Source organism: Chrysochloris asiatica, unplaced genomic scaffold, assembly GCF_000296735.1.
Source record: "Chrysochloris asiatica unplaced genomic scaffold, ChrAsi1.0 scaffold00013, whole genome shotgun sequence".
In the NCBI taxonomy this organism is placed as follows: Eukaryota; Metazoa; Chordata; class Mammalia; order Afrosoricida; family Chrysochloridae; genus Chrysochloris; species Chrysochloris asiatica.
This window is the reverse complement of record NW_006408531.1, coordinates 24,753,198-24,772,199: the sequence shown is the minus strand read 5'-3', so window position 1 is coordinate 24,772,199 and position 19,002 is coordinate 24,753,198. Positions and strand designations below refer to the sequence as shown.

The following is a 19,002-nucleotide window of genomic DNA, read 5'->3' as shown; positions in this document are numbered from 1 at the left end:
GTCATCAGAGAAAAATGAGAGACATTGCATTACTAGACAAACATTAAAATAGGAAATTTAGGTTTCCAAATCAGTAGTTCAGAAAAAATAAAAGTTACTAATATAAGACTTAGTAAATGAAAACATTAATGAATGAAGAGAATGACAATAATAAATTTCATAATTTAAATTCAAGAGGAAAAGCATTAGGAATATAAAAATAACAAAATAAAAGATTGGCAGGTTTAATAAAAAAAAAAATAAAGCACAAATGCACAAAGTTCGAAAGGAGGTAAAACTAGATAGGAAAGTAACTCAGTGTAAGAAAGTACAAATTTAAGAATGTTAGCATAGGCTAATAGATCATCAAGTCTAAAAAGATATATACAATTTTCTAGAAAAGTATGGTTTCTAAGTTGATCTCCAGAAGTGATTAAAAACTCTATACTAGTAATTATGTAATTATGAAAAAATCAAGCAAATTTTCTTGAAAAATTACCCAACAAGAAACCATAGTCTCAGTATCACAGATTATGTCTTTACCAAACCTTCAGGAAGAAATTTCCATATGACTTAAACTGCTCCAGAGGATATGTCATCTAATTGGTTGTGATTCGTAGCAACTCTATTTCTATACACAGCTGATGAAACTCTCCTTGGTCCTGCATCACTTTCACAATTGTTCTATTTGAGTCCATTGTTACTGCTGCTATGTCAATCCATTGCATTGGGGTCTTCGTCTTTATCACTTCCTCTTTTTACCAGTTTTGATGTCTTCTCCAGAGAATGGTCCTTCCTGACAACATGATCTATGGAAAATGTTGTTGGCAATATCCAGATTCCATTTTTAAGCATTTGAAAAAACTTCTGGGATCTTTAGAATAAAAAGATTTGTTACTTGCCTAAGCCAAACTTTTCTTTGCTTAATTCTTTTTATCTTTACCACAAATGTAAACCAAAAACTTTTTCCCCAATTCTAGAATGACTTGTAGAAAATTACAATAATGCTAGATAATTAAAAGGAGAAAAATGGACAAATAATCAATAAAAAGTACACAAAACAAAGTGGAAACTGTGTTTATTCTGAACACCTATATAATAGTTTACCAAGACTTTTTACTATGATCATATACATTTCAGGAAGAAAACACTCAGTTCCTGATCTAGCCAATGTGCTGATTAAAATTAATGAGAGACCTATTCTCTTTTTAAACACCACTAAGAAGTCCTGTTGTAGTGTAAGCTGTAGTGTAAGCACTGGACTGCTAACCACAAACTGGCAGTTCAAACTCACCAGTCGCTCCTCAGAAACTCTATACAGTATGAGTCAGAATAGACTCAATGGCACTGAACAACAAAAGCAGTAATACAACATATTTATGAACATAAGTTCAAAAATCTGCTTCAAATTCTGATTTAAAATAATAATTTATTTCCCTTGTGCATATATGATTCATTCCTGAAGATAGTTTTAAATGGTCACTGTCACCCAGAGAACCGATCATTCACAGTCTTGCAGGGCGTGTAGCCTTGGACCATAAACAATTTAACTTTTTCATTAAGGTCACGATGACAGAAGGCAGAACAATACATGCTCAATCAGATCATAAATGACATGGTTTGGATAAGACTGCCAGTATCCTAGAGAAAGAATTATTGACTTTCCATGTGTCATATGCCTTCTATGAAAACCACAAACTGAAAGTCTATGAATCAGACATAACCTTCAAGTGTTTTAGGGTTGAATATTTTGAAATTGCCAATATTTGACTTTTTCTTAATCTACAAAAAGAGCAGTTTGATATGATTTAACCTAATACATACAGAAAAATAATCAACTATTTTCAAATGCAATTAATCTGTGGCATGAAAATTTAGTTAAAGTATGACATAAGTCCCAAGCCTAAAATGAGTTGTTCAATGTTGAAATGCTTTCTAAAAGACATTTTGATAATTCCTCTCTTAAAATGTGCACAGAAAGACAGTGACAGAAATGGAGACAATCTATCTTGTGTACGAATCCTGATTTAAATATAGTTCTGGCTTAGACAGACTAAGTGATATTTTAAAGATTCTTACATATTCTTTTTTAAATTCTCCAACTGGAGTTCTATAAAGTGTAGCTTTTTGGCTGAAGCTAGAAATAAAGCATTGAATTAAACTCATTTTTTCTAGTTTTAATGTTAATTTCTACTTTAATCACAAAGCCAAAATCTTGACCCTGTTTCTCTAACATTTCCTTCAGCCTGCTTAAATCCCAACTAAAATATCCCCATATGCCATCATAAACTTTGCTTCAGTCCTGGTCTTGCTTCCTCATTTGCACAAGATAAGATTCCTTCTAGTGTTTAATAAAGCATACTGCTATTCTAATTCCTCATGTATGGATTCTGTATGTGCGTGTTAATGTGTTCTATGCAGTTGCAGACGCAGATGCTACTATGAAAAATCTAGAACAAGAAGCTGATCGACTAATAGATAAACTCAAACCCATCAAGGAACTTGAGGATAACCTGAAGAAAAACATTTCTGAGATAAAAGAACTTATAAACCAAGCAAGGAAACAAGCAAATTCTGTAAGCTCTTCATTGTTTCATTATCTGTTAATAATTGCAATTTTTGATGCTATTTCCAGAAGGAATGTCTTCTCCCTCTGACCCTGATGACTGATCTCTGGTTCTTTTCTTTTGAATTGAAACTATTCAGTGGAAAAAAGTTAGATTATTTCTTTCAATACTTTCAAAATTTGTGTCATGAGAAGGCTAAGCATCACTTACTGCTTTGGAAATGGAAATTCAGGTATAGTTTATTATTTGAATAGAGTGATGCAAAAGAACTTTCTAATTCTTTTATAGTGGCAGTTTGATTTGTTATCAGGCTGAGGAATGCTTGTATCAGATGCTTGGTGGTATCTGAGAATGTAAGAGGTTATTTAGAGCCTTTATTGAAGGGCATGTTGTTGTTGTTGTTAAGTGCTGTTGAGTCGATCCTGACCCATAGCGACCCTGTCTAGGGTTTCCGAGGAGCATCTGGTGAGCTTGAACCACAGACCTTGCAGTCCAAACTAATTTTCAGTCTGGTGCATTTACCCACAGCGCCACACCAATTTGCTAGTTATGTATAGGCAATGACAGCACTGTGATAAGAAAAACTTTATTAATGTATATTAAAAAGGTAAAGAGAGATTTTAAAAATTGTTTTAAAATACCTGTTGAGGGACTTCAGAAAATTCCTAGGAAAATAGAATTAAAATTGTCCAGGAACTTTCTACAACTGTAGCTCTGGAAGCATAGTGGTTACAAATCAGGCTGCTAATTGCAAGGTCAGCAGTTCGAAACTACCAGCTGTTCCATGGGAGAAAGATGAGTCTTTCTTGATTTTTTATATTATCTATTAAAGTCATCCTATGATGACTTTGGAGTCCTGGTGTGGTACTGTGGGTTAATGCACCAGAGAGAAAAGCTGTTTGAACTGCAAGGTCGGCAGTTCAAACTCATCAGCTGCTCCGTGGAAACCCTATACAGGGACGCTATGGGTAGGAATCGACCTGACAGCACTCAACAACAACAACAATGATGACTTTAGATATAGAAAAAAGTAGCATCTGGGTTTTTTGTTTTGACGTTTAAATTCAAATCTGTTTTAGAAAGTCAAGTCTTCTGTCTCAAAACTTCCATTCACTTAACAATCTTGGTGTTAGCTAGAACGATGAGAAATTCCCCTTTTAAAAAAAAATCCATCAATTTAAGTTTTTAAAATAGTGATCCAGATTATGATTTCCAAGTGGCAATATATCCTTTTCCTTTTATATGAGAGGGCTTCAAAAATTGTCAGAAGAATAGCAGTAAAGGATAATGTCATTCTTCCACGTACTTTTTGAAGCCCCATCATATCTAATACCTTTAACATGGCCAAGACAATAAGTTCAAGGTGAGTCATTAAAAGGAATTCATGACTGAGGAACTATTTAGAAAAAGACAAAAGGATTGGTAAAGATGATGTTCCAGAAGTTCAGAATAAAACAAACAGTAATAGGGTCTGAGAAATACAGAATATATGAGGACCACAGAGCCTGTATAATAGGTGATCATTATAAACTTGAGGCATAAGGTCAAAAGAAACCAGATACTTCTCCATGATTGTGATTTTATCTAAGATTTAGCCAGCATAGGAAAGGAATCCTTGTTTGTTGTACACTGTTGTAGTGCTCAGGTGCTTAGCTCACCATAAATGTGGAGGCTGGAGGCCAACAAGAGATACCTCAGAAGAAAGACCTGGTTATCTACTTCCATCCCTTGAAAACCATATGGTGTACAGTTCTACTCTGACACGTACATGATCACCATGGCTGATAATCAATTCAAAGGCAACTGGTTTGGGTATGTTTCGGGCTACCTGCCAGGAAATCAGACACGTAAGTAAATAATTCTAAGATAATGCAGAATATTGCGCTACATTACATGAGAAATGAAATGTCCTATCTGAAGAAGTGGAGAAAAATCACCTTGGGAACTATTAAAAGATTTTCTAAAGGTAAGGTTTTGAGTCAGTCCTTGAAATGGGAGATATGAAGGGAGTGTGATAAGAAAGAGATTTCTAAGAAGACTAAATGACTTGAGCCAAGGCAGAGAGCAAAGGTGAAATTTCAGGTTTGGGTCATCAAAGAGCAGTCTAGTTTGCCCAGAGTGAAAACTGAACTGAAAATGTCAATGGAGGCTAGTTCTCGTCAGGCCTGGAATGGCAAGTTAAGCAATTTCATTAGTATCAGGGATAAACCTCACTGGAAAGGATAAGTTGAAACTTATTGACCATGAAATGTGATATAATCAGAGCTGTGCTTTTGGAATATGAATCTCGAAGTAGTTCGTGGGATAATTGAGAGACACTGGGAAGAAGACAAATTTAATTGGAGACCCAACGGGAGCCGTGGCAGTGGAAGAACTAAGGAAGGGATTGTTGTACCGTTAGTCCCATATTTTGCAGTGTTAACTTTAAAGAAGCAGCAGTTATAAATATTATTTTTGAATCATACTTTCAGCCACATTTTCTGATTTAATTATCAAATGGATAAATCTAAACATTTTTTGTAATTTCTTCCTTGTAGAGTAACTAAGACTATGTCTATGTATTTTTCAATTGTAAATATCCCTCCATTAAGATATAAAATTTTGACATATAAATGCAAAATGCAGAATAAAGAGTGAATGGCATGTATAAAAATAATTCTAGAAAAATTAACCATGGTCCATGCTTGTCAAGGAAATGTTCAATCACTTATGGAAACGGAAGTTACAGCAAAATGTCTTATATGCCGTAAGATAGTCAAAATATGTAAATGAGCTTTGTAATACCTGAATATACATTTGCCTATTATAAATTTATTTGAAAATTGACAATGCATGTGACATTAACACATAATTGGATGGATATGACAACGAAAAAGAAAACACTCATGTTAATGGGGTTTTCTTAACTTGTTATTGATTAATTGATATTTTTAAGTGAATGCGTTGATAGAAAATGAACTGAAAATCTAATAGACATAGTAATGGAATATTCAGTAGTGTTTAATTGTGCTCATGATGATTAACTTAAAAGTAATATGTGAAAAATGCCTATTGCTTATAGATCTTCATTAAAAACTTAATGATTCTCATTAGAAATAACAATAATTGATAGAACCAAACATCTTTAAGAGATGATTGTAGTTTAGAAATTTGCTCTTTCTTATGAGAGGGATTTACATACTATAGATTTCTTTTAGAGAAATGTGGATAAACTATACTGTGATTTCCACCATTCCTCTGTCAGTTTGTCACACTGGGGTGGCTTGTGTGTTACTGTGATGCTGGAAGCTATGTCACCATATTGTTAATACCAGCAGGGTTACCCCTGGTGCACAGCTTTCAACAGAGCTTTCAGACTAAGACAGACTAGGAAGAAGGACAGACAGACCATATCTGAATGGCTAGCCACTGATCATTTTATGACTAGCAGTGAAACACTGTCTGATACAGTGCCTCAGGTTGGAAGGGACTCAAAACATGACTGGGGAAATGCGGCCTATTCAAAATAGGGTTGACCTTAATGACGTGAATGAAGCAAAGTTTCAGGGCCTTCATTTGCTGATGGGGCACAAAAGGAGAAGAAAAAGTCGCAAACATCCATTAATGATTCAAACATGGAATGTACAATGTATGAATCTAGGAAAATTGGGAGTTGTCAAAAATGAATTGGAATGCATAAAGATCAATATCCTAGGCATTGTTTTTAAGTGTGATCTAGTTAATTCCAACTCATAGCGACCCTATGTAGGGTTTCTCAAGGAGCAGCTGGTAAGTTTGAATCACTGACATTGTGGTTCAAACTGACCCTCCAGTCCAGTACATTTTCCTGCAGTGCCACACCAGGACTCCATCTGAATGGACTGGTATTGGTAATTTTGAATTAGATGATCATATGGTTTACTATGCTGGAAGTGACGAATCTCAGAGGAATGACATGCCATTCATTCATCATCAAAACAGAGCATTTTAAGGTCTGTGTTGAAGTTCAATGCTGCCTGTGTTAGGATAATATCCATATGCCTGCAAGGAAGACCAGAGCACAGTGGCTTCACCTGATAAGCACTGTACTGCAAACCACAAGGTCCACAGTTCAAGCCCACCATCTGCTCTCTGGGAAAAAGATGAGGCTTTCTGCTTCCTCAAAGATTTAAAAGCCTCTGAAACCCTTTACAGGGTCGCTATTAGTGGGACACTTACCAACAACAACGAGGAAAACCAGTTAATGCCACAATTATTCAAATTTACACACCAAACACTACAGCCAGTGAAGAAATTGAGGAGTCCTTCCAGTTCCTTTAGTCTGATGTTGATCAAGCATGCAACAAGTCCTGGTGTGCACTGTGGGCTAATACGTCAGACTGCAAAGTCATATGAACTGCAGAGTCAGTGGTTCAAGCTCACCAGCTGCTCCTTGGAAACGGTATACAGGGTGGCTATGGGTTGGAATCGACTCAACGGCACTTAACAACAAAAACAACCAGCTTCTTTAGTCTGATGTTCATCAAGCATGCAGTCAAGATGCATTGATAATTACTGGTGATTGGAATGTAAAGGTTGGAAACAAAGAAGGATCTGTAGTTGGAAAATATGGCCTTGATAATAGAAATGCTGTTGGAAATCACATGATAGAATTTTACAAGACCAATGACTTATTCATTACAAGTAAGTCCTTTTTCCTACATAATAAATGGTGGCTATACCCAGTGACCTCACTACACTGAATTCATAGGAATAAAACTGACTACATCTGTGGTAAGATACAAGGGAGAAACTCAATATCATCAGCCAAAACAAGGCCAGGGATTGTGGGACATAATAGCAATTGTTCATATGCAAGTCTAGGCAGTTTGTTGAAGACAAACAAGAAACAAAAAACCCATGAGAGTCAAAATATAACCTTAAGTATTGTTGTTGTTTTAAGTGACTTCAAGTCAGTTCTGACCCATAGCAACCCTATGTAGGGTTTCTCAGGAGCAGCTGGTGAACTTGAACCACTGACAGTGCAGTTCAAACCAATTTTGCATTTCAGTGCATTAAGCCAAAGCACCACATCAGGACTCCAACCTTAAGGATATCCCACCTGAATTTAGAAACCAACTCAAGAACAGATTTGATGCATTAGACACTAATGACTAAAGACCAGAAGAGTTGTGGGATGACATTAAGAACATCATACATTAAAAAGACAGGAAGAAAAGAAAACACCAAAGTGGATATCAGAAGAGACTGACACTTTCTATTGAACTTACAGAAGCAAAAGTGACTAGGAGAAATGAAGTAAAGAGATGAACAGAAATTTTCAAAGAGCAGCTCGAAAAGACAAAGTAAACTATTATAATGAATTGTGCAAATACCTGGATTTAGAAAAACCAGAAGGAGGGATCAAACTGAAGAAATTAAAGAAAAATTTCAATCCTTGATTTGCAACATCAAGGAATTTTATGAGCAAAATTAAATGGAAAAAAGACTGAAGTTGCCAAAGACTTCGTTTTGCTTGGCTCCACAATCAACAATTATGGAAATAGCAGTCAAAAAATCAAATAACAATTGCAGTATGCAAATCTGCTGCACAAGACCTCTTTAAAACATTCAAGATCAAAATATCATTTGAGGACTAAGGTACACCTTACTCAAGCCACAGTATTTTCAATTGTATTATGTGCATGTGAAAGTTGGGCAATGAATAAGGAAGACCATGGAAGATTTAATGCATTTGAGTTGTCATGTTGAAGAAGAATATTGAAAGTACCATGGACTGCCAGAAGAACAAACAAATCTGTGTTGGGAGAAGTGCAATCAGAATGCTCCTTAGAAGCAAGGAGGCAAGACTACATCTCTCATACATCAGACATATTATCAGGAGAGACTAGTGCTTGGAGAAGGACATAATGCTTGATAAAGTGGAGGATCAGTGAAAAAGAAGACGCCCAATGAGATAGATTGGCACCATTGTAGCAACAATGGGCTCAAGCATAACAATTGTGAGAATGGTGCAAGATAGGGCAAGTGTTTCATTGTGTTGTGCACCCACACAGTGACACCTAAAACCAAGAAGAACAACAATGGACAAAATGGAGCCCTGGTGTAGTCCTGAAAAAATGGAGCACTGTAGGATTCACACTGATTTGCTAACTGTTAGGTTGGCAGTTCAAACCCAGCCAGCAACTACTCGCGGAAAACCTTATATAGGATCGTGCTCATTCAGAACCGACTCAGTGGCACTTAACAACAACAACATGGACAAAATATTGGATGATGCAGGAAACATCAAAAGGTGATGAAAAAATAAATTAAATAAAAAGGTGATGAAAGGAATACAGAATGATTGATCAAAGAGAATTGGTTCAACTATTTCAAAAGGTATCATATGATCAAGAGCAATAATACTGAAAAACAAAGTCTAAGCTGCACTGAATGCATTGTCCAAAAACAGGACTCCAGGATTTGATAGAATAAAAATTAAACTATTTTAACAAATTAATGCAATGCTGAATATAATCATTCATCTATATAAAAAAAAAAAATTGGAAGACAACTACCTGGTCAACCAATTGGAAGAGATCTATATTTATGTCCATAGTAAAAGAAGGTGACCCAACAGAATGCTGCAATTGTCGTACAACTTCACTAATATCTTGGTGCCTTCCTTGTTGTGGACCTGCAAGATAAGCACTGGACTATGAACCAAAGGTCATCGATTCATAGCTTACTAGTCAGAAAGAGACTGGAGGAACTTGAGACTATGGTCATTGACCACTCTTCAGGTTTGGAAAGGCACTCACCCTCGTTTCCCAACATTCAGCCAAGCAATAAATAGGCACATAGTGGAGGACAATAACATTAGTAAGGTATGATCACATGAATGACGGAAAGGTCAATCATTCAAAATCAAAAGGGCAACATTTACCTAGGGACAAGTTGAGAAGGGATGGAAAGGTGGCTGGAATGGAAATAGGAACCCCAGGGAGGAAGTGGGATAATTGTCACATGGAGAGGCTAATGGCCACTAAAATGAAACAAAGTATATGATTTGTTGAATGTAAAATTGAAAATCTTGTTTGAAAACCTTCAATGAATTAATTTTTTTTTTAAAGGTCTTGCGCTCAAACCTACCAGCCACTCCTTAGAAGCCCTATATGGTGTTGATGAGTCAGAACTTACTCGAAGGCACTTAACAACAACAATAAAAACATTATATGCAAGTAAAATTTTGCTGTTGTTAAATGCTGTCAAGTCAGTTCCAACTCATAGCGACCCTGTACAGGGTTTCCGAGACTGTAAATCTTTACAGGAGCAGAAAGCCTCATCTTTCTCCCATGGAACAGCTGGTAGTTTCGAACTGCTGACCTTGAGATTAGCAGCCCTATTTGGAACCACTATGCTACCAGAGATACAGCTGCAGCAGTACATTGACAGGGAGCTGCCATAAATTCCAGCCAGATTCAGAAGAGGAGGCGAAGTAAGGAATATCATGGCTGACATCAGATGGATCTTATTTGAAAGCAGAAAAAGCCAGAAAATTGTTTACTTGTGCTTTTTTGACTATTCAAAGACGTTTGATTGTGTGGATCATAATAAACTGTGAATAGCAATGCAAAGAATGGTGATTCCAGAACACTTAATTGTGCTCATGAGGAATTTGTAAATAGACCAAGAGCCAGTCATTTGAATATAACAAGGGGGTAATGAATGTTTTAAGATTGTAAGGGCTGTGCACCAAGGTTAACATGCAGAGTAAGTAATATAAAAAGCTGGATTATTTGAAGAAGAATGGGGCATCAGAATTGGAGGAAGACTCGTTTATGAAGTAATGATAAGACAAACTGCAGTTACCTTTGACTACTATCTTGGTTAGAATCTAGCAGTCCCTTCATGGGGGTAGTGTTAATGCTAGATGGCCTTCTTTCAAACTTAGTGCACTGTGGGTTAATGCACCAGACTGCAAAGCCGTTTGAACTGCAAGGTCGGTGGTTCAAGCTCACCAGCTGCTCCTTGGAAACTCTATACAGAGTCGCTATGGGTCAGAACCGACTCGACGGCACTTCACAACAACAACAAACTATATTTACTATATTTGAAAATTATGTAAGTAACACAAAATACTAGAAGAAATGAGAAAATGGAAATGTACTGATAGTAAAGGTCGAACAGAAGGAGACATAGTAGCATAGTGGTTAAGTGTATAATACCTAACTGAAAGTTTGACAGTTCAAACCTAATGGCAATTCTGTGATAGGTGTTTGGCAGTCAGCTTCTGTAATGATTTGCAGCCTTATAAACCATATGGGGCAGTTTTGCCCAGTTTTATAGTGCCACGTGAGTCAGAATAGACAGGAATGCAATGGGTTTGAGCATTTTGTTTTGTTAGGGTTGGTGGTTTGAGCCCCCCGGGGATTTGTGGGAGGACAGTCATGAAACCTTATGGAGCACTTCCACTCTGCGCACATGAGGTCACCACAAATTGGAGTGGAGTCTAGTCCACTCGGTGACAACTAACAGCAAAGGCCAAGAGCTTCCTAAGGATGGGGGCATTTCAGTCAGTGGCAAAAAGAGGCTTTACATCCTTCACTGTCTCGACCTCCTCCTTAGAGCTCCATCACTGAGCAAAGAAACAGCTTCTCTCTGTGTCCAAGCAACAACATTGCTGTCCTAAAATTGCCCCAATGACTTTATGGTGAGTTAGCAGCTCACCTCAGGAGATTGGCTCAAATAGTCAACTAGTGTTATTTGGGAATGAAGGAATACTCCCTAAATATAAGTAAAAATTGGTCTGAGCAGTGTCAGTTCTACTCACAAAGAGAGTCCGTTTTTAGCAATTTATAGTAATTTTTAAAGTACTAGTCAAAAGAAAAAGGAGCTGTTAAATACATTAGTAGTGATAGCCACTGGAAATTATTTCCATCTCATTTCCTAGTAACTTAATAAAAGGTATCATTTATTCTGAAATGTAAGTTCTGAGTGGAATGATTAATATTCATCTTATTGTTAGAAAATCTAGAACAAAATCTATTCGGACTCTTTCAATGCTAAGAACATGGGGGGTAGGTAATTTTCCTCAAGAAAAGGAAAAGAAAATGGTTTCCTTCTTTAATTGATAGCAAAATTGCTGAAATTTCTATCTTAAAATTCCATTAAACACTTTAATGAAGCTCATTACCATTAGATTCATGTAAAGTCATCTTTTGAAATGCTTCCTTTTATTCTCGTTTTTGTAAAGAGGATAGATATGAAGGTAAGAATGTGTTAGTTGCATGTTTCAAAAAAAAAAAAAATAGTAGCATCCTAACAAGACATGGGACAGTGAACAGCTCATTGTCTGTTAAGATGCTAGTGGAAAACTGCTTTTCTGTGCTCCCATTAAAGAGCATAATGGTGTCTACATATGGGCATCTAATTATACTATTTGATAGGACTATAACTTCAAAGAAGAAATGATGACACATCTGTGGTTGTTTGGAAGTGACTTCAAACTTTCTGAGAGATTTAGTTTTGGTTCTTTGTACCTTGTTTTTCTTGAAGATCAAAGTATCTGTGTCTTCCGGAGGTGACTGCATTCGAACATACAAGCCAGAAATCAAGAAAGGAAGCTATAATAATATCGTTGTCAATGTAAAGACTGATGTTGCTGACAATCTTCTCTTTTATCTTGGAAGTGCAAAATTTGTAAGTCTACTTTTCAGTTCTTCTTTGGCCTACTGTGTATGTGTATGTTGTTTTGTTGTTAAGTGTCATTGACTCGGTTCCAATTCATAGTGACCCTGTATAGGGTTCTGAGGAGCAGTTGGTGGGTTTGAACTACAGGCCTTGTGGTTCAAAGTCTAGTGCTGATCCTACAGTGCCACCCCAGTAGAGAAAATGTATAGAATCTTGTATGGCTTCAAAATTGCCTAGTGTAACTTTCCAGAAATCAATACCTTGGAAATTTACCTCACAATATTCTGAAATGTCAAAGTAAGATTTTTTTTTTTCTTACAGAATATAATATATTTGCTTTAATTTTTGAGCATAGCAACATTGATTTTTTAAATTATATTTTTGGATGCAGCTATTTAAGAAGAAATGGCTTCTGTTTGAGTTTGGGTTTTCATTGTTTTTTACTTTTCTCAGACAAAGAATGAAATAAATTTACAATATACTTTCATATTAATGAAATTAAAGTGAAAAATTGTGGACTAATATCTTTCAAACAGAAAATCTTCTAATTCATGTTAAATGTATGACTCAAGTGTATGTAACAGCAGTTGTGCCTACAAAAGGCTACAGACAAAGCAATAGTTCTTTCCCGTAGTCCTTACGTGACTCTAATGCATGTGTGTTCCAAAATATACCAGATTTTTCAGTGAATCAATCATGGTATCAGTCAATACTTGCCATTCATGTGAAAATTTCCTGGTCATCTGGCATTAAAAAAGCATAGTTACATCCTCAAAAATATCTGTATCCTTAGTGAAAACAATAATGAATTTTTAATTCCAATATTTCCTTTTATTTCTACTCCAAATATCAAAGTAAGAAAAGTCTTTTGTTCTCAAAGTCAGACTTAATCTAGAATTGATAAAATTAGCAGATATCCCTCTGGGGGATAGACATATATGTTGCCTTAAAGCTACAACTGATCCCTGGTGGCACTGTAGGGTAAGCACTGGACTGCTAACCGCCAGGTTGGTAGTACAGACCCACCAGTAGCTTTGAGGGAGAAAGATGATGTTTTCTGCTCCCATAAAGATTTACAGCCTTAGAAAGCCTATACAGGGTCAATATTAGTCAGAATCAACTCAATAGCAGTGGGTATTTTGATTTGGGTAAAGATACAGTAATAAAATATCAGTTTAATCATACTCATTGATAGGACATATTACTTAAGGAGCCTTACTGGGAGACTTTCAGTTAGTTAACATATCTATAAATTACTCTAGTCAAAAAGAACTCCACTGGTCTCTGCTTTCCAAGTGGTGTGTAAGTAATATCTATTGTTTTTGTGTTTCTTTGCACTAGATTGACTTTCTGGCTATAGAAATGCGTAAAGGCAAAGTGAGCTTCCTCTGGGATGTTGGATCTGGAGTTGGACGTGTAGAGTATCCAGATTTGACCATCGATGACTCATATTGGTACCGTATTGAAGCATCAAGGCAAGTAACTGAGTAAAAATTAAGATAATTGAATCTGACCAAACTTTGAAGTAGTTTTCCAGTTGATAAGAAAATGCTTATTTTCATTTCATGAAAGTAGCAATGTATCATTAGCACACATTTGTGAAAGCACACATCCACATATAGGGGAAGATGATTGTAGTTGGACTGTCTGTTAGGAACTGACAACCCTTCAAGGTATTCACTGTAGTCACAAGACTATTTCTGATCCCTGCATGTGGTGCTGCTGTTTAGCAATTTTGAGATTCATAGTTTTTAGAAATCCTCTATTACCTGAAAAAGAAGTCTCTGATGCTTGCCCTCATTCAACATGAGTCAGAACACAAGAACTTCAATTGTAGCTTGTTATTGATGTACACAGCATTTCCTTCTCATCCAGAGAGACATGGCCTGTAGGAACATGCAACATCAAAATGCTGCATCGGTCCATGACATGTTAGTCCCAAACACTATGAACACAATAGAGAATTACAGGTAATAGACAAATCTGTCTTGGAGGCAGTACAACCTGAATATTCCTTAAAACAAGGATGGTGAGGCTTCATCTCATGTACTTTGGCCATATTATCAGGAGGGACCACTCCCTTGGAAAGGCCATAATGCTTGGTAAAGTGAAGGATCATCAAAAAAGAAGAAGACCCCTAACAAGATCATTGATACAGTAGCTGCAACAATTGTGAGGATGGCACAGGACCAGGCATTGTTTCATTCGGTTGTACACCGGATCACTATGCGTCAGAACCAACTCCATGGTGCCTAACAACAATTGTTGTTGTTGTTAAGTGCCATCAAGACTAAGTACCATAGCAATAGGGACTTAATTCAATAATTCTATTATTATTTGATAACTAGTCCAATTGTGATGCTTTAATTCAACTGTCAACTTTTAACAGTGTGTAGATAGTTTACAGTCCTCATTCATGTTCTCTATATCTCTCTCACATTTTTGCTTCCTCTTTTCCCAATTCTTGACTCCTACTAAACCCAGATCAGGTAACAATTCAAACAAATGCTTAAGGGCATGGGGCTAGACATGAGGGTGATCAGATGGGTGAAGACAGCTAGAAATGGTAACTGTAAATCTAGGTGATGGATACAAAAAGTTCCACTCTATTTTTTGTATATGCTTAAAGTTTTCATTACATAAAGTTTTATTTTAAAAAAATAAGGAAGGAAGGCAGGAAGGAAGGAAGGAAGCAGAGAGAGAGAAAGAAAGAAAGAAAAGGCGCCTTAGTGAATTGTTAAGTGCCCTCCTAACTGAAAGGTTGACAGTTCTAACCCACCAAGTGACTCCAAGGAAGAAAGACATGGCAATATGCCCCTACAAGGATTACATCCTCAAAAACCCTAAGGCAGTTCTAAGCTGTCACATGGGTTCACTCTGAGTCAAAACTCAACTCAACGGCACATGATCAACCAATAACAATAACAAGCAATATTTCCAGTTCCTTTTTAAGATCTTTAGCAAATATGTGTGTGTGTGTGTGTGTGTGTGTGTGTGTGTGTGTATGAGAGAGATAAAAGAAAGAGGATATGCTTGAAAGAGGTGGTTAGGGAAGAATTAAGCATTTTCCTAATAAGGGCATTTATGCTCCATAGAATGCAATTCTTCTAACAGATGAAAACCATTCTGTTAAAGAAGATGAGTCTGTTTAAAGAAATCTATTCCATTGTTGTCATGTATTTCATCTAGTACTGCACCCACAAAGAACAAAAATTACCAAAATGAGACAGCAGGAAGAGAACTATGACACTGAACTTTTGTTATGACTGCTTGCCTTAAAAGAGGAAACAGAGTTTTGTCTTTAACAATCCATGGAAATCAATTACTTGAAAAAAGACAATAAAATAAAATGACAGTAGCTTTCAAAACTCTATTAATTAAATTTGAAAGTGGAGTTCTTCTATACAATGTGCACAAACAACTCTGAAGATTAGATTTTGCTTTATATGCATTATAACGGTGTGCCAAACATTTCCAGGAATACTACACCATCAAGTTTGGATCTGAGATATAATAAGGGATTTTAGGGGAAATTATACACCTTATAATGTAGAGGGAGCCTCTTTTAGGGTTCACTTTCTAAATTAAAGTGAATAATATTGTTTAAATAGCATATGCTGGTAAATACTAAATTATTAGATTAGGAAATAGAAGGAAATGTCTCCACTTAGCTTGCTGTTGTCATTTCACATCAATGGATACCCACAGGAGCAGGCCATGTTGCTTTCTAACTTTGGCTGAGTCTGATCATGAACCTCCTGTGGAGATCAGATTCTGGATTTTGATTTGAGATTTAATGAATCTGGAATGTTTGAAGCTAAAAGCCCAATTATTTATTATGTATTCATAACAAGTCTCTTCATTTTATGCTTCTTAAATTAATAGTTCCCAGAAATGTGATACATATTTCATCTTCTGAATTTTCTTTCCCTTCACTTCAACACATAACTCTGGAAGAACTGGGAGAAATGGGTCAATTTCTGTGAGAGCTCTGGATGGACCCAAAGCCAGCATTATGCCCAGGACATACCATGCAGTCTCTCCCCCAGGGTACACCATTCTAGATGTGGATGCAAACGCAATGCTGTTTGTTGGTGGTTTGACTGGGAAATTAAAGGTAATATGCTCTACCCAATCTTGTTTATTTCATCTTTGTAGGTAGACAACTCATGACAATGTTACTCTGAGAGAAGATTTGACACTTTTAATTAACTTCTGTTTCTCAAAGCTATTACTAAAACATAGGAATTGATTTTAAAAAAGAATTTGCTTCCTTGAATTTCCGTTTTAAAACATTCTTTTAAGCCTAAATATATTTAACTTAGAGAGCTGCTGTTTTGTCCACACCTGGGACTCTTTTTGAAAGTCCCATTTAAATCACTTTCAGACTTTCAGAATAAAATGTTTTGGGGGTTTTTTTTTTTGTTTTTTTTTTTTTCAAATATACCTCTTTAATCTGAATGGGTTGATGATTTATAGATAGGAAGTGTTATAAAGTTCATACTCACATCTAATTAAAAGATTCATGAATACCTTGGGAAATATCACAGGAGACATAAGCTTTCAAATCATGATCTGATTTTAAAGGTTTTCAAGTTGTGCTTCTCCTCACTCTTATAGGATAATGTACTTAATATTCATAATTGCTTCATGACAGGTCCTTATGCATCGCAAATTGCAAAGTGCCTACATTTTAAAGGAGCTCATGTTGATTAAATGGAATTAGATGTTGGAAAATGACCTAAGGGTGAGATGTAAGAGCATAACCAAATAAAATGGATAATCTTCAGCTTGTCAGAATCATCCTGGGATGAGATTAGTCTGACGATGTGAAAAGCCAGGGTGACCCTACGTTTATGAGCATTCAAACTTCATAGAGAGTGAGCCTGTTATATTTGTTTTATGTATGAGATGGGACTTAAAAAGGCTAGAATTGATTCCACAACTACCCACTAAAATCATCTTCATTTCTTAGAACTCTATCTAAATACATATGGTACATAGTAACATCTAGTCCTATCTCCTCCCCAAAAAGATAAATTTCGAGGTACCACAGCATAGTACAAAAGCAAAGAATTTTAAAAATTCAAATCTGGTTTGAAGTCCCTATTTTAGCATTGACTAAAATATGACCATGGAGTCCTGGTGTGGCACTGTGGGATAATGCACTGGACCAAAAGGTGGCTTAAATCACAAGATTAGTGGCTCAAACTCACCAGCTGCTCCTTGGAAACCCTATCAGGGCCACTATGAGTCGGAACTGACTTGAAGGCACTTAACAACAACAACAACAAAATATGACCATAGGCTATTCTTTTAACCTCTGGGCTTCAGCTTTCTTAGCTAGAAAAGGGAAATCTACTTTGCTTGCATTTTGTAATATAAAATAATAAACTATAGCATTTATGCATCCCTCTTTTATGTGCTAAGTACTATTTTAAGAAATTTATAAGAATGAGTTTTCATAGTCATATTGTCTCCTTTTTATAATTGAGGCACAGAGACTGTGTCTCGCCCAAGGTCACACAGATAATTAAATGGAGGAGATAGAGTTCAATGAGGGAGAACCAGCACTTTACCAGGAAACACCATGCTTTATTGCCAGAATAAATGTTTTGCATAAAATATATGGCTAATGCTTATAACATGGCAATAGTAAAGCCACCAAACCCACTGCCATCAAGTTGATTCTGATACACAGTGACTGTATGTAGGGTTTTCGAGACTGTAAATCGTTACAGGAGCAGACAGCTTCATCATTCTCCTGAGGAGCAGTTAGTAAGTTTGAACCTCCTCTCTTGAGGTTAGCATTCCTATGGTGATACCACAGTACCACCTAAACTTCTAGATAAATCATGGCAATAGTCACACCTTAAAGTGCAAGAATTATCGTTCAAATATCACTGGCACAAGGCAACTTTCTTTTTTTCAGTCTCAGGGGAAAAAGAGACATAGACAAATGAAGGACATCTGGTGTGGCGCTGTTGGACCAGCACTGGACTGCAAACCACAAAGCCAGTGTTTCAAACCCACCAGCTGCTCCTCAGAAACTCTGTACAGGATCACTATGGGTTAGAATTGACTCGATGACAATGAAATCTGCAGATTAAATCTATAGAACATATTTGAAGATTATTTTAGCCAAGAGTTCTAAGACTTCTGCCACACCAGATTATGAAACAAAAGCTGAAAGCAAGTCATCAAATGAACTTGCTGATTCATTCAAATAAACAAGAACATATCCCGAGTATAGTCTTTCAGGATGAAAAAAGATTCATAAATCACATAGAATTCAGAAGTAGGATAATTAACCTCTGGAAAATTATGAGATGCTTAAGAGTGATGATGAAGCATTGCAAGGCCCATTCTGACTTGTACATGTCATTGGCTTTAATCAGCATTCTTTCTACATAGCAAAATTATAACTAGAAAATTGTAACTATTCAATGATCACCTTGCATAGTTCTAGAACTCAAATACGTTGGTTCGCTCTTCTCACAAGATTATTCTGATAAATGTGGATTCGAGTTTCTAAATGTATAAGGCACCTGAAGATATTGTCTTATGTAAATGTAAAAAGATCAATAGCTATTTACATTATGGCAAGATTCTCTGGAGTGCAATATGTTACATTTGTGGTTGTTCCCTGTGTGAATGACACTAGATTATCATTCAGTGAATACTTCTTGGTCTCCTATTAGACACTGTGGCAGTCTACTCTAAAGATTGCAGCCTAGGAACCCCTACGGAGGCAGTTCTGCTTCGTCCTGTAGGTCTCTTTGTGTCAGGATTGATTCAACCG

The 19,002-nt window shown here is 36.3% G+C and overlaps 1 protein-coding gene across 1 annotated transcript in view; it reads left to right on the top strand.

Moving 5' to 3' along the window:
- LAMA2 (laminin, alpha 2) overlaps nucleotides 1-19,002 on the top strand; it is a 747,229-nt gene that overhangs the window by 638,302 nt on the left and 89,925 nt on the right. The window contains exons 45-48 of the mRNA XM_006834727.1: nucleotides 2,401-2,555; nucleotides 12,066-12,209; nucleotides 13,542-13,675; nucleotides 16,158-16,317. Of these exons, the coding sequence (XP_006834790.1) occupies nucleotides 2,401-2,555; nucleotides 12,066-12,209; nucleotides 13,542-13,675; nucleotides 16,158-16,317 (593 nt within the window). The remainder of the gene's footprint in view (nucleotides 1-2,400; nucleotides 2,556-12,065; nucleotides 12,210-13,541; nucleotides 13,676-16,157; nucleotides 16,318-19,002) is intronic.